Source organism: Falco biarmicus, chromosome 7 (assembly GCF_023638135.1).
Source record: "Falco biarmicus isolate bFalBia1 chromosome 7, bFalBia1.pri, whole genome shotgun sequence".
NCBI lineage: Eukaryota > Metazoa > Chordata > Aves > Falconiformes > Falconidae > Falco > Falco biarmicus.
In genome coordinates, this window is record NC_079294.1 from 47338536 (window position 1) to 47363623 (window position 25088).

A 25088-nucleotide genomic window follows, 5' to 3' on the forward strand; every position below is an offset into this window, starting at 1 on the left:
AGAGAAGCCAGGTATTTGCGTCTGGGTTCTGGACTCCACAAGCCAGGAGGATGTAAGTGAAGCAAGTCTCAGATCAAGTATTTAGGCCTTAATTAAATGGAACAAAATGCTCTTTGAAGGCATGGTAGCATTTAACTTCTCAGGTCACAGAGGAACTTTTGAAAATTACCTGTGATGAATATAGATATTTATAAAAGAAATCTGAAAGAGAGTTTGGGAAGACTGCTGGTCACGCGCGCTGTTTTTCTTTCATCAATAGGATCATGATGGGAAACAGTTTTCTTGGGAGCTACCATACCTGATCCATTTGTATGTGGTGGGATACGGGTGCCCACATGTAAATGTCTTTGCCTGAGCCAGTTATTTACATTCTTTTTATTTTTTCCTTCCTTCCTTCTATTTTTAGCACTGGGTAGAAAGGGATGGGCACTTGGAGAGTGCAAGTAATGAATCCTGATGCAGGCAGGTATTGTGTTTAGATGAGACTCACTCAACTGCCTTTTCCTTCTCTTTGCCCTCACCTCTATTTCCCTGCAAGTAATGTCAGCATCGCCTAGAAAAATCTCGGTACAGCATCTCTTAGTGTCAGTGGCAGCTTAACGTATAGTGAATGGCATCTCCTTTTTTAATAAGGCTGCAGTAGCTCTTGAACTAAACAGACAGACACCTGGATGTAAGAGGAGGAGTAATTCATCGTGCTTATATTTCTGTGACGTATTTAGAAGCAAAACAGCTGTTCATAGGCAATCTGCACAACTACTGCTACTTTGCGTGGCTCACGCACTCCAGCAGTTCGAGTCAAGGAGCATCACTTCAGTTTAACACTGCTGTGATGCTGGAGAGATGATGGTGCAGGATTGTTTCTGGAGAAGTTACTGGGAATTAAGGAAAATGAAGTTTATTAACAGCACGTGGAGACCACCTTCATGCTGTGTAACTTACTTGGTTAAGGAAATAGAGTTGCCCCTTGAGGGTGGCACTGGCACAGCACAAACCCATGCCAGCGTTCCTGGGCAGGAGCAGTGCTGGATGGACGAGCCTAGGGATGGATGCTTTGTTGAAGCATTTGTTTTCTAGTTCTGGAAGTTTGGGGTTACCTTTTTGGTTAGCAGCTTGCCAGAACTGAAAAAACTTACACCAGAGCAGAAGAATCTCGCAGCCCCGGTGCCTCATTGAAATTTATGCTGAAAATGTGAATGCACTTTGGGAAACACTGAGTAGAAGGCAACAAATATCCAACCTAACATGTAAAGATTCACAGGAAATCAATTACTAGGAAAAGGATGGGGATTTTTTTCTTCTGTTTTTGAAAGAATAAAAAAAAAAGACAAAAAAAGACAGCTCTGGGCCTGTGAGAATACTACCCCTTTAAATAAGGAAATCACAAAGTGCATCCTAAAGATGCTTTACTGGGTACCATTTGAAATTCAGCCTACGTTCTCCCCATCCCTCCCTTCCACACTGTAAGCCATTATTCACAGTATCTTCTTCCTTACTTGAGGAAATCCTCCAGTGGATCAGTCATCGTTGGATGGCAAATGTTGAGCTTTCAGCAAGGGGCTTGGAGTCCTATCAAAAGTGTTCAGCCACATCTAAATCTCATCTGTTTTTGACATGGGTGATTTGGTGATGACCTGATTTTTACAAGTATGGTCATTATTTTCTGAACTAGAGCAGGACTGGATTTAGCTTTTTAAATGAGCTGTTATGCATTAGTTGTGGACAGTGCAGGGGGTAGCAGAAGCTGAAAGTGATGATGTGTTTAATCAGTTAACTAAGATCTTCTGGAACCAAGCTGTGACCTTCTTAATGGCTTTTTTTAATGGGTTTTTTGGATGGGGAACACAAGAAAAACACATATGCCATCTTAAAAAAACCCTTTACTTCTTCAGAAGACTGATCTAGAATACTAAGGACAGTAGACTATCAATGTTTTAAAGGGAAGACTGGCTTTGTTTGCATGATTTTGGCCTCTGACTTCACTAAAAAGAAAAAGCCAAACCAAAAAGCCCTAAACGTTCCCCCCGCCCCCCCCCCCCAAAAAAAAATTCCAACAAACCACACACAAAAAACCAACAAACAAAGAAACAAACAGAAACATAATATTTTATCAACATTTCTAACTTCGTTAAAATGATATATATGAAAAATACTAGCCACGTGCTTGGAACTATGATTGTATTTATTTCCATAACTTAATTATGAACTCAGTGAAAGCAGTCACCTTGAAGAAAGTCAATACTAGTGAAAAATAGTCTATTTTCACAGGGTTGCTTTTTTAATCCCTGTAAGTCAATGAAATCAGTATTTTGAAAGGAAACTTTGGAGCAATTAAACTGGCTAAGCATTTGAATTAACCTCTTATTTAAATGCATCAAGGGGCATATGGCTCTTAGTGCTGCTTCTTCATCCTTTCTGCTAACTACTCTGTCAACTCCCTCACCTCCCATTCTTGAAGTTTTCTTAGTGACTATGCTACTGCTTCCCCTTTCTCCTTTTACTTGGAAAATGCTGAACAAAGAATAAAATTCCATTAAAACAGTGCCATAACTTCATGAAGGTTGCAGTGCAGCCCATTAGTGTTTGCTGGCCATTTTAAAAATTATTCATTATTATCTAAGAATTTATTAAGCATTATTTAATCATATATAATTATTTTAAAACAAATTATGAGAATCAAATATTAACCTATCGCATGATTAATTTCATGTTAGACTAGGGCAGAGTATTTCAGTTGGAAGGGGCCTACAAGGATCATCTAGTCCAACTGCCTGACCACTGCACTTGCTGTTAAAGCAAGTTGTTAAGGGCATCGTCCAAATGCCTCCTCAACACTGACAGGCTTGGGGCAGCAGCCACCTCTCTGGGAAGCCTGTTCTAGTGTTTGACCACCCTCTCGGTAAAGAAATGCTTCCTAAAGTCCAGTCGAAACCACCCTGGGTGTAGATTTGAACCATTCCCATGAGTCCTATTACTCGATACCATTCATAGTGTAAAGATGCAGTAAGATAAGAGGATCCATCATTCAAAAGCGTATGTGGATCCAAGTGTGTTTTTGTTTTTCAAGGACCTCTTGGAGATGGATTCTTGGGAAAACTTGGACATGGTACTGAGCAATGTGCTTCTAGTTTACCTGGTTTTGAGCAGGAAGGGTAGACAGGACAATCACCAGAGGTCTCTTCCACCTCGACTATGTGGTTATTCTGTAAAGTCTTGTAATTAGTGAATTACTGCAGAATGTATAGTGCGCTTTAAACTGGATTAATTTGTAGATTAAAAAAAAACAATGAACAGTTTTAGGAGATTTTAAGATGCCACATATGAAGATTTTTTTTGTTGATGGTTTTATATATATACACTTATATATATAAGCTTTCCCATATCTATATCTTCACTGATTACTCAGATTTCTCCAATTTTCTTGAATGAGAGGAAAGCAAAATGGCTGTGATACAGGGAGGATTAGAGAAACAATGAAATCCAAACTCCATTTACAATGTATGAGTTCTCAAAAAAAAAATAAAATACTCCTATTCACAGTAGACCAAAGACGTTTATATGTTACCTCCTCTCTTACATGCTTTGCATGTAGTAGCATCAGTGGATCATATCTTAAGGGGGCTGATGAACTAGATTCCCTGATACTTTGCACAGCATCAAAGAGAATCAATCTTGCAACCTGAAAGGCTTGTGCATGTGTGTGAAATGTGCTGTTTAGCGTGAGAGACCTTCTCTTGGAGTCAGCTGTGGAAGTAAGAGGAATTGACATCATGACTTTCCATCTTCCCGGATGTGTAATCGTGCAGTGTGCCCATCATCTGTGATGGCTCTTAGCCCATGTCAGTGGAATGGGTGGAAAAAATAACTTTAAAATGTACACGTACCCCTCCCTTATTCTGAGCAGACAGATATTGAGCATCCTGATTGAAATTTTTGTTGACTTTGATTTGAAAGCAAATGAAAGGGAGTTGACAAACTCTACATATAAACCTCTTCCATTTACCATCTCTTTCTGGGAGGCAAATTTCCAAGCCAGCCTGTAAAGCAGGGTCTCCTTCCTGGCATGCACACTGCCAGGGGTTGTGTAAGCCTGGCCAAAGTCATGTGAAAAAACCTCAAGCACCCTAATAAATATGCAATTTGCTATTTTCTTACCCAAATAAGGTGTAGAAGAGCAGGAAACTTCATTCTGGGTCTGTGTGGCCCAGTAGAGCTGAGAGTTGCTGCCGTTGCTGTCACTGTATAACTAAAAATCCCTGCTAGGGCGGTGACACAGAGGATGCTATAGGACTTAGCAGGATCCTTCTTGGCTTCCTTTGCAGAAGTTTTGTACAGGACCTATGTCATGCAAAGGTGCCTGTATAGGTCTTTGGAGGCTCCCAGCTGCTGTCCTGGGTGTTGGAGGGGCTGCCACAGCTGGTTTGCTAACGTTTCCCCCCTTTCCAGAGGTACAGCTGTAACTGTTCCTGTGATTTGGGGAGCTATTAGGGTAAGGGTGGCTGAACTGAAATGAGAACAAAGTGGACAACTTCTTGCATCTTGGGACAGTTGTCAGACGTAAGAGGAGTCTCTCTGTAGCAAATGCTAAGAGACTGCCAGAGCTCTTGTGGGGAAGTCGGTCATTCAGTTCTGTGTATATCAACTGATACCCAACAGTGGCATTAGTGACAATAATATCTATAAGGAGAGCATGAATAAAAATCTTAATTTTCTTCAGCCTCAGCGGCGTCATTTGTCAGCTTCAGTGTCATTCACTTTAGTATCAAAACGCTTGCAAGGAAAAGCTCAATTTAATTTTCTGAAGGATCTTCTTTGGCTAAGTAGCATTAATTTGGTAACCGTGTGTAACACATCAGTGTAGATAGTGCTGCTGATGCCTGAGTTTGGTCTTGCTGCATGCTTTTCGGCTCTCTTTGACAAGAGGAAATATAAATACACTTTCAAAGGTTTCTCATTCTTGGGAAAATATTTGGCAGATATTTCTAGTTGTTAAAAATTGAGAAAGAATGGTAAACCTCAAATTTGCCAACCTTCTTCCAGTAAAACAGTCAAATAGCTCAGAGTAAGGTAGTGAATACTGATTGGACTATGTGTTTTTCTTTAATTCTTCATCCTCTGGTCTAATTTGCTTTACATGTGTCCATTCCCAAGGGACATTTCAGTGTTCTGTGGCAGTTTCATAACAAGGAACCAGCTAATTTAGCCTGCCTTTGAAATTCTAGAAGAATCAGGAGAAAATTACAGAAGGTCTGTAGAGAACAAGTGAAGAGCTCAAAAGAGCTCTCTTTGAACCAGCGTTAGTTTGGTAGGGCATCCCCAAAAATCCCTTCCAAAAACTCGTAAGGAAGCGATAGTGCTGCTTTTGATTGAGCCTCAGCTGCTGCTATGGATTTGCATTGCACAGCAGGAACCTTCCTGCTCGTTTCCCTTTTCTCCTGCAGCTTTAGAGTTTTATTCTAGTACGTCCAGGCAAATATAAATCTGACTGCAAGGGAGGCATCTTTCAGGCTGTTGATTTTTGGGTTTGTTTTTCCTTTTTTTTTCCTGCAAATCATAATTGCATCATTGAATAGTGTAGGAAATATCTCTATTTTCTTTCTCTCTCTCTCTCTCTCTCTTTTCTTTTTTTCCCCAGAATGATTCAGCTTGGGTTTATAGGAGATTTTTTTTAATTCTTCAGGTGAGTCTTAGTCTGTCCTGTAATATCTGCACTGCATCTTTTGCAATCCGTTTAACTCTTGGTTAGTGACAGAACGGCTGAGATCCAAAGCCTCTTATGCCTCCCCTTATCTAATAATAATAAGAATTAAATTTAATTAAAATATCTAAAAATAATAATTTATAATAATAATTATTAAAAAACGCTTTTTATAACACAGCCATCATCCAGGGATGGAGCAGTGAAGTTGTGATTTTCTTCATTAGTTTAAACAACCCTGGAATAACTGCAAGGCTGCTGACATGGCATCACTTCAGGATAGTTATGCACATATTTCCTGAAAGAGAGGAGATTCATTCCACCCTGTACGACTGCTGTGATATTTCGGTGCTTTCCAGGACTGGCTAAGCGATGTGACTTGCATCCGTCAAGTGCAGTTTGTCTGTTGATTACTTACCCCAAATAACTTGTCTATAATCCAGGGCTTGTTCTACCATGCTTTCATTTGCAATCATTCCACTTACAAGAAGTCTCTGATTTGACTTGACCATTGACCTTGACAATACATATGCTGCACTTCTTGAATCCACAGTTTACTTTCCTGAAATATCACCAGAACACAGTGGTGCTCATTATCTGGGATTATAAAAGGTTTCTTTTGTGTGTGCTTGTTTCTTATGAAGTGGTGGATATCAGGAAGACACAGAAGGCACAAACCAGCAGTAAGAACAGACATTCAAAACCATTAGATTTTTTTTTTTCTTAAATTACAGCAATTTCAATAAAAGCATGTCATGAATAAAGCAAATTCAAGATCGAGCCTCTGGCTCCAAAAAAGGGGTTTCAAACTCTCATATTACTATTTTTTGTCAGTCTTTTTTGTGTTCCAGTGTGTTCCTGACACTCATCATTTTCTGGAGAGAGGGGGAAAACCCCCACTTTATTATGGTCTATTTGCAAGTGTAGGACCGGTGCCGGTTGTTTGCAGAAATTCAAAGAAACCTCACCAAAAAAAAAAAAAAAAAAGTAATTAGAAGGTGGTTCAATGGTAGGACAAAGGTTTTTGGTTTCTGGAAGCTCCCTGGGCAGCCTGCAGAGGCAGCTCCAGCATGGTAGGACAGTGCGGGGCTGTGTCAGGAGCAATGCTTCTTTCCATCCATCGTCAGGAACATGAGCTGATCCTGGGGTTTAGTGGAGACCCAAGTGCTGTTGTGGGTTTGCAGCCTGTCGAGCTCCCCCTCACTGAGAAAGCAACATGTTACAATCCCTTCCCGGTTAAAAGAGTCTTCTTAAAGTGTTATCAAAAGACAATGGCAGATGCGGCGAAGTCAGTAGGCACCCATTAGTGGTTCTGGCCTTTGCTTATATCAGGAGGAGTTAACTAGTGCATGGAGTTGCATATATAAAAAAATAAATAAAATAGTGCCTTATGTGGCTATAAAGATGTCTGTCTGATTTGGCAACTGAAGGAGGAGTGCTTGTTCTGATTAAGAATGCCAGGGTCAAACCCCTCAAGGTTTCTGGGGACGAGGAGATCCTGCATTCCATAGGTGAAAATGTGAGCTTGAGAGCCTGGCATCGCGCTGACTGAACTCCCCAGGAGCCCTGGGCGTTCATCTGAGTGCAAAATTTGAAGCAGGCCGGTAAAAGTAGTATGAACTTGTTTGCTGATTTAAAAAACCTATGCCATCATTTGGGTTCATTGGCCCCAAACCCTAGCATCCCCCAAGCCCTCTGCACGGCTCCCTGTGACCACCTGTGGAGGTGCAGACAGCTCAGGCTGGTGTAAGCCATGCCTAGCTCGGGTCATCTGCCTGCACACCAGCACCCACCAGAACTGGCCCTGCCTGATGTGAACCGTGTTAGCCTGTGTTTGCCGTTGGGTAATTTAACTAAACCCAACTGTTTAGAATTAATTAGTGGAGGCTGAAAATGCAGCAGTGTAGCTGAAGTTGGGGACCACTTTCTCAGGTTGTTGCCTGTGCCTTTCCATCGCTTACATTCACTGTTTCGGGGCTATTTCGTGGAGTTTGGGGCTTCTGGAGGTTTAGATTGCACTGTTGCCATTTGCCTGCCTGTGCTGACACTGCTCCTCCAGCAGCAGGGCAGGTGGGAAGACCTCTGCTTTGCTTTGGAGCAGGAGCCCGAAGCACCGGCTTACCCAGCAGGCAGGGGAGTGCCGGTGGGAGCACCCATCCTGATGTGCCAGGGATGAGTGTGCAAAACCAGCTTTGGAGAGACTTGCAAAGGCCCAAATGTGTGTCTGGTAGCCCATTGCCATTGGGGTGCAGAGGTGTTTGCCCTCCCAATGTCTCCCCTAGACACCCGGGCTGAAATGCACAGTTCTCGCACGCTCTGATTTCTTGTGGTTTCAGAAAAGAGGACGACTCGCTGCTCTGTCTGGGTTGCATTTGTCATGTGCTGTCATTTGCAATGTGACTCGGAGACAGAGCACCGGGGAGAGACCCTGACTTGGGCTATCACCCACTGTCATCCCGCCTGAGAGGGATGCTCCAAGTCTGGCCGATGAGAGCAGGGGTTTGGCTGTGGCTGCATCTGCTCACTGCTGGCATTGAGATACGCTTTTCTGTCTGCAATTCTGTTAAAGGTGTTACTGGGTTAGGGATGCTGTGAAAGGGGCAGTTTTTAAAAGATTCAAAGCTAGGATTATTTTTCCATTTGGTTTAAATATGTGTATGTTATTGTGTCAGTTATGGGTGAATTTTGTCATAAGAATAATACCCATATGGTACTACAGCTATGGCACTGGGGGGATGTATTAACAAGAACACTGACAGACACAGTTTGCATAAAAAAAGAGATAATGGATAGAAGAAGAATACAAGGAATCACAGGAATGGTGCTGGTCAGCAGGAGTAAGAGCAGCCACAGCACACCCACGCACCTGGCTGTTTCTGGGTGTCCAAAGACACAGACCTTTTACAGTAAACACGCTAAAATAACTGACTGATACATACTGACAACCTTGCTGGTTAAAATTAAGAAGTGAAGATTAAATATGCATGCATGCAGGAATGGAAATGCAAAATTTCTATTAGGATCAGCCAAGGAAGATTTTTATTTTCATGTTGAGCTCATTTCAATGATGTTTAATTAGCTCTGAATAGCAACTGAGGAAGTACCTTACAGATTTTATTCAATATAATACTCCTGACATCAGTATTTTTTTAACTGAAGAAAAAAGCTTATGATTAATTACAGAGTATTAATTCCATAATATTACCTGGCTGTGTATGCAGATTTTATTTTCCTCTTTGAAAAAACATATCTAGTAAGAGTGCTATAAGGTTATTTGAATGCCTTTTATGCTATTCCTTTTCTAAATTAAAACTGTCTCTAACACATGATAATAGCTGTAGCTAGATCAGTCTGAGATGAGTACATGTCAGATGAGGTTTAAGATAATTGATGCTGTAAATATCCCTCGAGTGGAAAGATAGACCGTATTAATGGCTTGAAAATTCAGTCTGTTTATAGGAATCTGATTTGAGCCGTAATAGAAACAGGCCTAGATTATATAAAGCACCGAGTTTATGGCTTAGGATGTCTTTCAAATTTGCTATTGCTAACTGGAATACCCCCCTTCTGCCACCCGCATGTATCTGAGAACTTCCCTGGCATATGTTTGTTTTGTAGGCAGCTTCTCTGGGAGATGTGCTTTTGCTGCTATTCTGAAGAGATGTAGTGTGGGTGGTCTGGTTACAACCAGAAGTGCACCCCTTCCCTTGGTAACACTTCTCTGAGGAGCAGAAGGTGCAGGGACAGGCTCAGCCGTGGGACCTGGCATGTGCAGGGCTACCAGGAGGGCTGCAGGAGGCATCCAGCCAAAATGCTCAAGGTCCTTCACCTGCATAACTACATGTTATATTTTTGAGAGTAGCAGAATTAATAAAACTTAGATTCTTACATATGTGTGTCCTTTCTCCCCGCACCTCCAGCTCCCTTCCCTGTCCCTAAAGCTCGCTGTTCCACGTGGTGTCCCCAGTGGCTCTGTGATGACAGGCTTTGCGGAGGGCACCCATGGGTGCTGGGTCTCAGGGTGCTCGCTGCGTGCCTGCTGACCACCGTGAGCTGACAGTGCAGTGTTTCTCTCAGCTAATCTAAGCCTTGCTCCAGTGCCCACTTCTCCCCGCGTGCATACACCAATTTTATATAATGTGCTGAAGGTTAATTACCTTTGGGATCTGAATCCCCATTTGGAATTTTGCTAAAAAAAGCTAAAAAGGTTTTGGGGAAGGGAGGTTTGGCAGATAGGCAGTCAAATGCAATTACCTGGGGAAGCAAATTTTAGCTGCTTTTTGGGATTCAGCTGCATTTACATGCTATAATAATGTTTTGGTTTGAATTTTTGCTGTTAATGCAAAATTGATGGGCACCATCAGTATGGAGAGAAGCAAGATGTGGACTAGATGACCACCTAAGGGTCCCTTCCAAGGTGGATGGGATTTTAGCCTGGGTTTCTGAAATGGACTGGCTGCGGAATTTCTTTCAAGTTAGCAGAAAGACTTCACTTGTCCGAGTTCAGGTGCAGGCACTAAATATTCTGGACAGGTTCATTTTCCTCTTCCTTTTTGCTATGGTTTTGTTTGATTTGTCATCTTCATTTGCCTCTGAGGAGATTCTTACATGCCCTCCTTTTTTCATCATCGACTTACCATTATTTATTTCCTCTAGTCCTGGCTTTCTTTTTATTTCTCTCCCCCTAAAATGTGTGTTTTGTATTCTGTTCAAGTAAAACTGGGAAAAAATACAGTCTTCTTTAAGAGCAGAGATTGTGAGAAAGTATGCAGAGCACTGTTGAGATTTCTATGCTGACATTTTTAATGGTAAAGAGTTTAAGGCTGGAAAATAAATGTGAATCTTGGAAGAGCAGAACGTATACGGAGTGGGGAGGAGGAAACCTGACACTTCCTGTTATATAGCAATGGACTATCAAATACATATTTTTTTTCTGTAGTAAAATGGTTTTGTGCTCATTTCAAAACATATGAAGTCTAGCAGAAGGCAATAGGAGAGCAATGAGTGTTATGAGGAGCCCCTGCTCTCCGTGGGACCGCTATTTGCGCTCGATATTTTCAGAATATAGTTTTTAACAGGGAGGAGTCTTTGTGAACTTTGTGAGGAGTCTCTGAAAGAATTTTGTGGTCTAGTACTAGACTTTCTTAATGCAGTTTGATCTTCCTTACCTCCACAAAATTAAGTTTCTTTTGTTTAAAAAATGAAGGAGTGAGCATTAATTAGGTTTGGGATTATGCAACCAATAATTACTTACTTAACATATTAAAAAATCCTATTTGTAATGATTATTCCTAGTAATGTATCATGCATATCAGGTGGCCTTTAGTATTAGTGCCAGTTTCTCCTGGCTTGGTTGCTAAATCCTTTCATTCTTTTGTAATGTAATCTTCCATTCTGCTTCTTTACAGGTACAAAGAAAATTAAAAAACAAGGTTACTTTAAACAAAAACCCAACTCAAAATAATAACCAGGCAGTTATTGCAGACTTTTTCCTCAAGCAATTGTATATATTAGGATAAGAATTTGTGTTGCTTGAAGACTGTCCATCTCCCGCGTGCTTCTATCTGAATCTCAGTTCATAAGAGGAAGATAAATCACTGGAAAGTGAAAATCCTGTAGCGGAGTCATACGTCATGACTGCTTTTTTTAAACTGCTGTCCTGATACCCAGCTTTCCTTTCAACGCCTGCAGTGTGAGAGTGCCCTTAATGCTTTTTTCTTACATGCTTTGTTTGGGGGTAGTCATGGTTCATCAACATTTTTCAGAGCCATGTCTGGCAGGGTGGGGAACCAAAGTGTCCTGACACTCCAGTACGGTCTAGTGCAAGTGGAATTAAAAGACAATTTAAATAACTCAATTTTGTTATTCAAGTGTACTTGATTTAATGATAATGATCTGGAATTCTTTAATCTACTCTAATTACATTTTTTCCCCATAAAATTTAATACTAGAATTGATCACGACATCAGTGTAACTTCACCTCTTATCTTACACTGCTATCTGGGGTTTTTTTGTTGGTTTTAGTTTGGTTTTTTTTCCCCCCTGTTGTTCTTACACTGGATGTAGTAATATGCCCAGGTAGTCTGTTCCTCTGTTCATCTGCTTTATCTTCAAAAAAATAAGTCTGATTCTTTCCAGTACTGAATTTGGCTTCCTTCAGGTTCCAATTATTGTTGCTTGTTGTATGTATTACCAGTAGCCAAAAGAGCTCTTTTGTACCTGCTGTTTTCCCACCACGGGGTACTTACATCCTATGGTAAAGTTACCATTAAGTCTTCTTTTCTGAGAAATTAAATGCGTCTCACTCTTTACATCTTTTACTGCAAGCAAAAGTCATAAGTAGTTTCTCCAGTGCGTAAGGACATTTCTGTTGCTCTTTTCTTTGCCCTTTAATTTCTTAATGTTGCTTAACAGTGGCTGACACCACATTACGATCCTGTACTCAGGTCACCAATTCCATATATGAAAGAAAATTATATCCTCGCTCTTACTGCATGCAGTGATCCCAGCAGTCCCATCTCTTTCAGGACTATGCTGAGAGGTCTTTGCTGGTGTCTTTTTCAGACCATGCCAGGGTACGGTCTTGCGCTCTTAACCTCTGTCCTGAGTTCATAGGTGTGCATTGCCCTGTGCAAGTGACCCACTCTTCGTTATTTGGAAAATCCACTGGTCTTTGTGTACGCACATGCACATACATATAGAAATTCAGTATCATATTTTCTGCTGTTAGTGCTGTAAAGGCAAACCCCTCGGTGCCAGCGTATCTACTGTCCAGGGACTCCACTGCTCATTCAGTCTCCTAGATAATGGGTGTTGGCTCCGTTTGGTGTCCTTGGATAAACCAAACGGTTGCTGCCCTCTTGCAGGGCTGTATGCCCTGTGCCATCCTCCTGATGTCATTAGGATATGATTGTACCAACAGTTTATGCAAGTTTCAATCAAGTATATTTATAACCTCATTAAAAGAATAAAGAAAACATTTTCTCTGTAAAACTACATCACCGAGTGTTTGTTACAGTGCTCCTCTTGGATCCCTTGTTGATGACTCCAACCCTCGATAAAGCACGGCAGGCAGAAATGGTCTCGAGCTGCGTAGAGTATTGTTGATTACTAAGGTCATTCTGTTTGTCCTTTTGTGTTTGAGCATGTTAACAGCCTTCTAGCATGTGTTTGATCTTCCCAAAATGGTACTGGAAATCCATATGAGCTCATCGGGGGTCTCGGAGGGTCACACTCTTAGCCTTGTGGGAGCAAGGAAGGAAAGCTTGCTTTCTTACAGTATATGGCCTTGTAAATGATGCTTGCTTTCTACTGTGGTATCTGTACTGCACATGCAATACAGCACTGCAGATGCATAATAAATCTGTTTTAAAGGGCTGTAGACAGAAAAATACCTTTTTTGGAGCTCCAGGTAACTTGACTTCCCTGTTTCCAGCTTGTTTGGAGCCCTTTTGTCTCCACACTGCAGGTAGTAGTGGTTGGCACACAAGACAGCTCATTGTCCTTTCCACAAGTATTGCAAGAAATACATATTTGTTGAATTTGTGCACATTTTATGAATCACGTGTAACTGCTTTATATCATGCAGTACCACAAAGCAGTCCTTTATTAAAAAAAACCAAACAAAACAAACAACAAAAAAACAAAAAGCAAACAAACAAAAAAACCCAAACCTGCGTAATTAATGATAGCTTGTGCCAGGTCAAGGAGGCTATAGTAAGGAAAACAGCATGAAAAACATTGTACGTTTATATTTAAGAACAACTTACGAGTTAGGCAGGCTAAATATATGCGTCATTGCTGTCTCCTTTCTGGGTGTCTTGATGAAGCACTTTCAATCAGTTTACCAGATGCGTGTTTTGTTATTATCCTGACTTCCAAGCATCGCTTGCTTTGAACATCTGAAGACAAAGGCAGCTAATTAACAAATGAAATCAGCAAGCTGTGTAGTCCCAGCAGCTGAAAAAAGATTTTATAGCAAATATAGTCTGTGATCCTGCTCTTCTGTTTGTCTGTGTGAAAGTCTCCCGGAGCCCAGGTGAGGGTTGCAGGAGATGGCCCGTGTTTCCTGCTCTCAGTGTGATGCCTCCAGTGCTTTGCGATTCAGCATCGCAAGGATATTAACAGCATCTGCCACACTTCTGTGCACCTTCCACACCAACATCCCTGACCCTCGTGGTGCAATTCATGGGGCATTGAGATTAGACCCATTTTGAACATCTTATGTTCAAAAACAGGGTTTTCTGTTTGTTTCAGAGCTTAGGGATGTGTGAAGGGAATTCTTCCAATACAGTGTTTAGCATGCCTGTGCCATCTGGGTTTTGGAAACTGTTTGGTTCAATTCAAAGATTAAAGACTGAAAAATTGAACCTAATGGTGGCATAAACCTCTCTGGAAAACATACTTCTGTAATTATTTTCATTTTGATTAATAGACTAACTATATAGCAATACCCATGAATTCAGTTTAATTTAAAGAATGATTAGTCAGTTAACTCTTCATAATTTGATCAACCCAAAATATAAAAAATTAGGGTTTTTTTTTATTTAGCTCTTGTAAAGCACTTCAGAAATTCATCTTGATGAGCTTCCTAATGCTAAATCTTTCTCCACTACAGTAAGGTCTCCCTGTCTCTTCAGTGATTTCCTCTCTTTCCTCATCCCAGGTTAATTTCTGTGCAGTATCTGAAGTCCAGGGCTTCCCTCCCAGACGGCTGAGTCCCCAACTATTCCAGTGCTGCTAGGGAAGAGCAAACACCCACAGATACTTACATGTATGCATAGAGCTTTAAGGAGTTTTTTTAAAGTCTATTTGGAAATTTGAATATTGATTAGTAACAATTCAATTAGACATTGAAACCGGACTTCTGGAGAGCTTTCATGAGTGGTCATGAATGCCATGGAGATCAGGTGTCTTTAAAACAGTTTTCCTAAGGGCAATGCATTTGGCAGTTGCATGCCTCCATTGTAATAACTCTGCAGAAGACCTCGGCAGTATTCTAAAAAGACGCATACTTTGTATTATGTTTGCAGCTCTTGTGCTGCCTGGGCAAAATGCAGCCTTACATAACAATCCAGTAAAATATTTCTCTGACCCTGCCCAGTAGCGGGGCAGGCAGTTGAGCCTTCAGTGAAGTCTCACAATTGCAAGCATTATTTTGTCTCCTATTAGCGCTGCTTCTTTTGCTTTGATGCAGCTGTCGAGATCTTTCCAGCACTGCCGATGGAAACATCAGTCAAGTTCTGCAGCGCAAGTTTTCTACTATTTGACCATTATGAAATGCTTTGGCAGAGGGCTTGCTGCATTTGCATTCCCGACTTAAATTTCTTTGAGGTTTCCTTATATTCTTAGCAAAATCCACCCTGGGTCATAGTTCAGCGCCGTGCAGAAAGAGAGTGCCTGGTTCTACCTGTTGTAGAGGAGCACCGGTGTCAGAGGGGTGCTGCATGGGCCTGCTGCGAGGTGGCAGAGAGCACAAACGAGTGACGGCGTCACAGCACGTGGTATCACGGAATAATTTAGGTCAGAAAGGACCTCTTGTCCAGCCCCCTGCTCAAACTGGGGCCAGCTTCACCAAAAAGGTCAGATTGCTCACGGCTGTGTCCAGTCAGGCTTTGAATGTCTCCGAGGGTGACAGCCCGTGGCCTCTCTCAGCACTTGTCCCATTGCACGGGGACATTTGTTTTCACTTGTAATGAGGAGGAATTTCTCTTGGTGCAAGTTATACCTGTCGGCTCTTGGTCTTTTCCTGTGCACTTTGAAGAGTTTGCCTTCATCTTCTCTGTAACTTCCTGGTAGTCGGTTGAAGGTAGAGATTAGGTCTTCCTTTCATCTTACCTTCTCCAGGCTAGCCAAACACAGCTTGCCCAGCCTCTGCCTGTACGGCACCTGCTCCATCCCTCCAGTCATCTCGGTGGCCTCCTCTGCATTTGCTCCAGTATGTCCGTGGCTTGACCTGACAGATTGCTCAGGATGCTGTCTTACAGATATGGGGCAGAGGAGAAGGACCGTTTCCCTGGACCTGCTGGCCATACTCTTGCTGTTGCAGCCTGAGATGTGTTGGCCACCTCCTTTTCAGCTTCATCACCAGGACCTCCAAGGCTTCTTCTGCAAAGCTGTTTTCTGGCCAGTCAGCCTCAGCCTACCTCATGTCAGGGTGTTAATTGCCACTGTACCCTGGCAGCAGGCCTCACAGTCGCCTTAACTGCTGGGTTTAGGCTTTAAATGTTTTATTGTGTCTAGTTTTGAGTAAATTCAAAGCATCAAAATGAAGCTAAGTCAAAACTTGGACTTATTGCATATTTCACCTGAGAGGATACAAGAGGATGCACCTTCATCTAAGGGTGGGAGATTTGGTGAGTGGTCCCCGGCTCAGTGTTGGAGGCTCTTGGCTGCCAGTCATCCTCGTTTGTGGTCTGGGGATGTGCTTTAATAAGCAGACCCTGGAAAGCATTCATGTGTGAAATGTTCCGTTTTTCATCAAAATACAGAGAACAGGTGTTTTGCCCTAGAAATTGAAGCAAGCTAATTTCCTCCTTTTTATTTTCTAGTGCATGAGTAGAAGATGTAACGTTTTGGCAATCTCATCCCTTTTCAAATGCTACTGCGATTTAAAATAACCTTTGAAACAAAAATGAAACCTCATTAGAAAATGCCATCCTAATTTGGAGCAACAGTTTCATAATTTGTTTCTGTGATATTAAATTAAATGTTTTGTAGAGTAGAACGAAGGTAACATTTACGTTAAATCCATGCACCATTACAAGGTATTATTGCTTGCATTATTCCAAATTTTAGAACATGTTTTGTTTCTAATTAATCCAGAGACTCTCAGACTTTACCCTTGTTATACAAATCAAAACGTAAGCATCTACAGAATATTTTTTTAAGTGCAAACTGCTTTTCAATGTGGATGTTTCTATTCAGTTTGTTAATGAGGGGCTTGCTTCAATAATCGCACATGCCTCTGCCTCACCTTCATTTTTTAAACACTGTCAAACCCCTGGATTGTTCAAGAACTGCTGCGCTGATGGTCCCTTTCACACATTATGCTGTGGTGGTTGCAGTGGTGTTCGAGTGGTACTTGGGGAAGGGACATAGCAGTAAAATGCAGGGGATGCTTTCCCCAAACCAGCTGTCCTTGTCTCCAACACCTTTGAAAAGGGACTAAAGTGTGTGGGCGCCTTGGAGTGTGACGGCGTTCCCTTTGACACCAGTAGGCATGCTAAGATTTGAGCACCTCATTCTGCATTTCTCTGAATCATGGCTCAAATACATCTGATCGATTGCCACTTGGGTAGTTACTTACACAAGGCTTTGCAAAAATAGGGTTAAATTTGTGGATGAGCAGTTAATTAAGCACTACTTATCTATATTTTGTTTTTAAGGAAGAAGCACTGCTGATAAGGTTCTGAAATTATTTCAGTCGAGGCTGAGTTGCGCGTGGGAATGTGGTGTTGCTGGGTGCTTGCAGATCAGATCGGTACATGTTTAATTAGGCAAATTGTTCCTGCTCTCTGTGGGTAACTTTTGGAGCCAAACCTGGACGTACCTTTGAAATGTAGGGGCTGGATTTAAAGAAGCAAACTCCCCTTGGCTGCCAGCCCTCCAGGCAGCGCAACTTCTCCCTGAAGTTCACCAGCAAATTCCTTACCAGTCATTTGGAAGCTGAGTGTCTTACTAAGTGTACTTACTAAGCACATACTTGTACTTAGTAAACATAGCCATTGTTTTTCTTGTTTTGTTTCTTCCCCCCCCCCCTTTCTTTGATGTACTTGTTCCTTTAGAGAAAGCTCATAATAAACAATAGTAACAGCCTGCAAACAGGAATCTACTTGTTCCTGATGGAATAAAGCCCAAATAAATTAGTTAGGTGTACTTATATTCCAAAGGCTATCATTATTTCTTCCTTATGTAAGATGAGTGAATTCTGTTGTGGGGGTCTATTTTTCTTTGAGCTGATGCACTGGGAGTAATTATACAATATCTGTATTTTAATCAAGAGAAGTGTGTTCTAAAGCCTGTGATAAATTTACCTGCCTGAAGTTAAATGCATGTAACTAAAATAAGGGAATATGCATTAAGTTACTGTATTAAATTGCTGCTTTAAAGGAAAACAGCTACATGCACGTGATCTGTGTTCTAGTGGATCCTACCATTAGAATGCAAATTAGTCGGTCTATTTATTTCCAAAGCTTTATAAACTATTTTGTCTAAAAGACATTTAAATTAAAATCACAGATAAGAAGGAAGCAGTAAAGATGAAAACGAAATGAAACCTAAGTATTAGTTGAAACGTAACAGAAATGTGATTGTCATGATCATACATGACAACATATGTATTGATTGTTACATCCAGAAGCCTGAGTTGTAAATGAAGAGCCAGTTTTGGTAGGTGCTGTGCAAATGAAAACAAACTCTAAAACTGGTTTTTGCTTCAAAAGACATAAAATGCACGTTTGTGGTTTTTAAAGCTGTATTGCCTGTATTTTGCTGTTGACTTGTGTGCAGGGCAATGCTTGTGCTTCCCAGCGCAGAACTGCCATAGAGTCGGCTGAAGCCTGACTTTATCTCAGTTGTTCTTTCTGTTTTTCCAGATCTGGATGATCCAATAGTAACAGTCCACCAGAGCATCGGGGAAGCAAAAGAGCAGTTTTACTATGAGAGAACGGTGTTTCTCAGGTGCGTCGCCAACTCCAACCCGCCTGTTCGGTACAGCTGGCGGCGCGGCCAAGAGGTGCTGCTGCAAGGGTCTGATAAAGGAGTGGAGATCTATGAGCCCTTCTTTACCCAGGTAGGAATGAAAGAACAGTATTTTGGTCCTTCCTTAGGCCACTTGCACCAGATTGTTTGTAACTGGATCTGCCTGCATTTATCCCCGCTGAGTTTGTGGTGTGGGTGAGTGGGCATGCCCTCCAGATAACGACACCCTGCCACAAATGCCCCTGTGTGTTATTATGAAACTTTCTAATATAAAATAATGTCTTTTTTTTTTGTTTTGTTTTTTTTGTAAAGTTATGAAATAGGAAATTATGGGAAGATGCACAGTGAGTGCTATCTATCTGCAGGATCCCGTCTGAAGTCCTTTTGCTTGGGCACTGCAAGCCCATACCTCTGATTTGACTGCTATTTCCTAATCTTCGCCAATACAATACAAAGTGATTCTGCACAGGAGTTACAGCCTAAAAAGCTTTTCAAGAAGGCTAAACTCTATGGCAACTCCGTGTGTTGTGGTTTTTTATGTGATTTTTTTTTTTTTTTGTTATTATTCTGCCTTTCATTTCTTTGAATATAAGTTTTTGTTACAGAATTACACACTTAAAAGATGAGGGTGGCAAAAATGGAAAGGAATGCTTTTTTAAGTCTTCTGACTCTTGCTCACAGCCATGAAGGCAGACTGGGCCATCAAAAGAGTCTGTCAGATTAGATTAGATTAATTTATTGTTGGGACATTTTACAGTCTCAGAGTAAAAAAGTTGACATATCCTATTGTCTATGAACAAAAATGTGTGATGGTGTCTGCCAAAAAAAAAAAAAAAAAAAAAAAGAAAGGAAAAAGGAGAAAAAATTGGTTTGGCAAATCTCAAGCAATAATGAGTAAAGACAGAAGTGCAAACTGCCTGGTAATTTGGTCTTCGTAGCAGAAAGCAACCTGCAACTTTCATAAATAATTTTCAGCTAATGGTTTGAGAGCACCTTCAATTTTTCTTTTTATTGTACTTGACAGCTTTATATTGCTACCATGGCTTGGTATTTTACTGAGAAACATGTAGCCCGGAACCTTGCAGAGATGAGAATTAGATTACATAGTCAAGTCATTGGTCTTCTAAATGTGATGAGATTATTTTTAATTTAACATGTACGGACACAGTTTAGCAAATCTGTGGCTTGTTTCCTTGGACTCAAGTGTGTAAACTGAATTTTTTAGATTTTTTAATTAAAAAGTGAGAGACTTTCTTGATGTGGGACTTTTTGATTTATATTTCTATATGGAAATGTGGATGATTACCTTCCCTATCATCTAATAAGAATATATCTAACAAAATGTGTCACATGAAAGTAGATTCAATATTTATATATATATATAAAAAATTTTTTTTCTAGGTTACTAGGAGCATTCTTCCTAGAATGTCAGTCTGGGCTGAGTTAATGAATAAATCAGGTTGTTATGTTGATAGTTGAAAGCTTATCCATAACCTTTTTACATTTATTGGAGGTCAACTTGAATTAGTGTATCTTGTCTGTGTGCCTACAAGATCTGATATGTGTTTATAAGAGAAGATACAATTGAAGGTTCAAAAGTCATAAACACCTACTGCAGATCTCTGAATAATTGGTTCAGTTCATGATAAGATAACAAACAGTAGGAGCTGATGTGAAGAGGGATAGAGGGGATTTGATTTCAGAGCATCAAGAGATACAAATTTAAGGTGGCATTTTTTTGTTCAGTGCTTCGAAGGCAGGTTATCAATCTGAAAATGACATGAAATCTAAATGAAAACAAGTCGTAACACGACTTAAATTTTGTCACGTGTTTTACCCCCCAAAAAGTTTTTCTTACCAGTGTTTTTCTTGTTTTATTAAATCATAAAGGCACCTGGGAAACTGGGCATATCCAGCTAAATTCTTGAACTTTGAACAGGTTTTTTCAATGAATACGGTAAAGTCAGTTACTTATTTTAGGTGCCTTGGGGAAAGAAATTTAACAAGCATACACATTCTCATCTGTTGGGAGTGTTTGAAATACTAAACTTTTCAAAACAAAAATCTTGATGCAGAATTTTTTTCCTAAGAGTTGCATCATCCTCATTGCACATTGTAATTGCACAGCCTGAGTACAAGATTAAATATACCGTATTTACAATAATTACACAATTAGGCACAATTAGACTAATTATCCAAACCAATGAAGAAAATATATCAATTTTTACAAATCTTTGCATTCTGGGGGCATGATCCAGAATTCCCATTGTGAGTTTAACTTGGAGTCCAGCGCTGACGATTGAATTCATAGGATGTAGCTGCTCTGTGTTCCCAGAACTCAGTGACTTTGGTCGCTGTGTTCTTGCTAACTTGGATCGGGCATTTCTGTAGCCCAGATAAACCTCTTCTGAAAGGAGGGTGTTTAGCTTTGGGAGCAGCCTTTCAAAGGCTTGGTCTTGCAAACACTAAATCAGCATGTGCTTCATTTTAATCACATCGTTTCTGTGGGACTGATTACACATACAAAGCACTTCAGTTCCAATACTCCAAACATCTACCAAGCTTGATTTCAACGACTATTTCTTTTCTTGTCTGGCGAGCCATTATCTTTTTTTTTTTTTTTTTTTTTGCTAGTTCTGTACATGCATTTTCACCGAGTACCATGTTTTTGCTTATATCAGCCTGGGCAGTTGGTGCACATGATATTGTTAAAAAAAAGAACAAAAAAGAAGATACGTTGCTCAAGCTGTGGTAATGTTAAAAGTCGTTCAACTTTAACTGGACACTGATAATGGATGTTTTCCAAAGTTTGCTCTTGTGATGCTTTGTGCGCCTGTTCAGAGTGCCTGCCTCCCTGGGCTGGGCTTCTGCCTTAGCCTTGTCTAAGCATAATGCATTTTTAGCTTATCACCGTCAACACAGGCAAAGACTTAAAAGCAAGCAGCTGGAGGAGGAGATTGAAAGCCCGAGGAAGTTTGTTATTTTAATGCCAGAACGAATAATGTGCAGGCTTTAGTACATATAGATTTATTTGATGTTTTTGCAGCCCTCCACGCTGTTGCGTCCTCCTGCCTGACACCCCGCTGTGTTTTGCTGTGCTCCCCATGCTTTCTTCCTCCCTGCACTGCCCCATGACATCTCTGCGTGCTCAGGATTTTGCGTTTAACTCGCCTTTCGGCTTTTTGTTACTTTTGTTCCTAGCAAGGCTGTAAGGTTTTACATTCATATTTCAGCAACTTACTTTTTCTCCTGAGCTTCTGGTTCTGCGGTGCCCATTTCACATAGTACTGCAGCAGAAATCTCAATTTGTGAGTTTTCTTTTGATTGTGTTTGAAGGAACTCCTTCATTTCATACCCTGTTCAGGTCCCTGCTCCATCATTTACACTGCTGGCTAAAAATAAAATCCATCAGCAGCTCATTTTCAAAGGAAAACAGCAGGATTTCTGTACCTTGTGATTTTTTTCATCATGTAGATTGTACCTTAAGATATATTATCCTGAATAATGCTGTGGCTTGCAAGACTCTGTCAAACCAATTTCTCCCTTACTGCTCTTTTCTTTTACCTTTAATATATAAGTGTGGCTATGGTTTTAGGTTGTGCCAGCTGCCTTTCTTTCAGGTAATTAAGTAAAAGATGTTTTCTGGACAGCTTCAACATCTGCTTCTAATGAGCCACCTCTGCGTCTTGCCTTTGCCTCTTGAAAGCCAGTCTCAGTGTTTCCTGCATCCCTGCTTGTTCCTCTGCCTTGGTCTCTTCCTAACACTCTCTCTTGCACGCGCAGGGAGAAACAAAGATCCTGAAGCTGAAGAACCTCCGACCTCAGGACTACGCGAATTACAGCTGCATCGCCTCGGTGAGGAATGTCTGCAGCATCCCTGACAAGATGGTGTCCTTCCGACTCTCTAATAAAACAGGTGGGCTTCCAGCAGCGACCCTCCACAGCCGTTGGATGTCCCCACGGTCATTCATGTTTCGGTGGTTTCTCTTGCTTGAAGCGTTTGCATACAGCAGTAAGAGCTGTTCAGGAGCCAGTCGGAGGAGACATTTTCAGGTGCTTTCTTTTTTCTCACCAAAGTTAGGATTTGAAGAGTTGTGATTTGTTGCTCTCAATTTATCGCTCTCTAGGGTTTGTATCAAGTTTCACATTTCCCCCCAGTGTCAGGGAGGTTCATTGTTACAGGTAAACTTCAGAGAAGATACTGCAGTGAGGTAAGAGGAAGGGGCACATCAGTCAAGGCTGGGCATAAAGTAAAACCAAATACTCAAATACATCAATTACATCTCTCAAGGCTTTGTTGAAAGCTAATTATTTTTGGGCAACATCATATTTTAGGAAAAAAACCCAACCTTTTCATATTCTTATATTGATTTCAATGATTGATTGTATATGATTGATTTCATGTATTCTTACATTGATTTAAACATCATTTCTTACATTGATTTATACAAAAATGTTTTCTTTCAGATTTAATTGGTTCAAATGAAAATATTCAAGCAGCTGTGTTGAATGCTTTGCAGGAGGATAACGAGCCATTTAGCCATAGTCTCTGACCAACCTGTCTCCACGTTATGGCATTTTCTGTGCATTTGCTCTTCTGGTTGGATTTGCCCCTGACCAAGCTAACAGTCAGTTGTATATCTCCCTCTCTTTGTGGCTGTATCACTGCTCTTTATTTTGAGAGCCTCTTGCCAGTGGTTGATCACAAGAAGTGGAATTGGGAGTGCTGGTTTCCAGGAGGATGGAAATTACAGATTTAAATTCTCCTAAAGGCTCTGTGTCCAGGATGTGCAGAGGAGGTGTCTGAAATGGTTTATAAACCTGATGCCAAAGAGTAAAGTTCTCAGCTTAGATTTCTAAATAATTAGAAATTTCAGAGAAGTGTTTTCTGGAGAGCAGTTCTGCAACAAATTTTGTAACAATTGAAGACTTCAGGTTAGATTACATTGGGTTATGCCTTAATAGCACATGCCTCAGGGCACTGAAAGCAGATTGCAAGTGAACAAAACAGTTGAGTCATTAATGTGCTGAGGTTGGCTAAAATGAACTATGAATTGTATTTGCACTTGCACATTTCACGCTATTTCTGTCCACACAGCTTTATTCCAAGGAGTTGCCTTCAGCTTTTTCTGAATTTCTGATTTGACAGCAGGGACTTAAGAACTGTGGTGTGTACCATTACTGTACACAACCGACTGCAAAGGAAATTCAGACCTCAGGTTTAAAGCTGCCACTGGCAGTAGAAGAATTACAGTCAGTTCCGAAAGTTATCTGGCAAAATTATTTGGAAGCCCTTAATTTACTCCCTCATTAATTTTGGCAGGAAAAGAAATATCATAATGTCAAGTTTGTCCCTCATTAGTTGCTCTGATTTCATACCAGAAGAGATACAAAAGCCTGTCGCCCACGGAGGGATGTAGCTGATAGTTGGGAGCATCTTTCCTCTCAGCACCGGTAATAACTCATCCACCTTTGTCCATGAGAGCGGAGTATGAGAGTTGTTACTGCCCCCATTTGTCAGCGTGATCGTTCTGCTGTGGGAGCCAGGACGGTCTCTGTTCATGTGGGACCTTGTCTGCAACAGAACTTTATTTGCATTACAGTAACGGGGGAACATCTAATGGCATAAATATTCTGAACTGAGGACAGGTGATCGTGATCTAATTTTGCAAAAAGAACAAATTATTCCCACCTTATGAATGTCATCTTTATTTTGGGAGAAGGGTGTCTTGCTACATAAGGAGGAATTGCTCTTCTGGAGTAATTTCCAAAGTAAAGAAGCCTGAAGAATTGCAGGGATTGACACTGTCTCATGAAGAGCTGGTTGTGACCATCATCAAGGGCAAGATTAGATGATTAAATATGTAATTACTGCAGCCATTCATTACAGACAATGACTGATGTGTTGGTGACTCTGAGGCAGAAGTTTTCTCATTTGCTGTCACATCATCTGATAAAGAAGCTCTTCTGTGGGACTTCAGCTGGTGTAACTTCATAGAAGTTGTACAAATTGTAAATCCAGAATAATCCAGCATAAATCCCAAGTAATGAAAATCAGAGCCTGAACTTGATACTCCGTTTCAGTATAGAGCACTCCTAGCCTGTCCACCTATTTTTAATTTAAAGCTGGAGACATATACTGAAGATACCTACCTAATGGAAATAAAGGGGAGACAAACAGAAGTGTCTGTAAGGTGACAAACATGCACGATATTTACTGTAATTAGTATGGCTACAACTGAGTTTAAATTCAGCTGTAGATTGTGTGATCATAATGAAAAATTGCTTGCAGCTTGGCTATTCTGCATTTACCAGGTCTGTTAAGCATAACTGGTGTGAGAAGTTTTTGCTGAACTTGACTGTCACTGGTGAGAGCTGACCAAGGAGAATAGCTGAGGCTTTCAGCAGCTGTGGGTTTCCATCTCGTTCCAGCAGCGGTTTGGCTGCCTGGGTTCAGGCTTTTCTTGCAGGATACAGGGACCGTTGCATGATTTGTCAGGCTGCCTTTGATTGATTGACTTGTGGGCAAAGTCAGGAAGGTTTTTGACTGCTGTGGATGTGCACTCCATCTTGGGTTGCTCAGGGACATCAGCTGTCCCAGCAGCCAGATGGGGTTTGTGAGGGTTTGCGGACCATCTGCGTGGGGGGGGTTGCCATTCACCTTGGTTGATGGACACGGTGCGTGCAC

At 41.0% G+C, this 25088-nt stretch overlaps 1 protein-coding gene across 1 annotated transcript in view; it reads left to right on the forward strand.

The window, feature by feature from the left end:
• MDGA2 (MAM domain containing glycosylphosphatidylinositol anchor 2) overlaps positions 1–25088 on the forward strand; it is a 394454-nt gene that overhangs the window by 189236 nt on the left and 180130 nt on the right. The window contains exons 4-5 of the mRNA XM_056347493.1: positions 18295–18491; positions 22184–22316. Coding sequence (XP_056203468.1) covers positions 18295–18491; positions 22184–22316 — 330 coding nt within the window. The remainder of the gene's footprint in view (positions 1–18294; positions 18492–22183; positions 22317–25088) is intronic.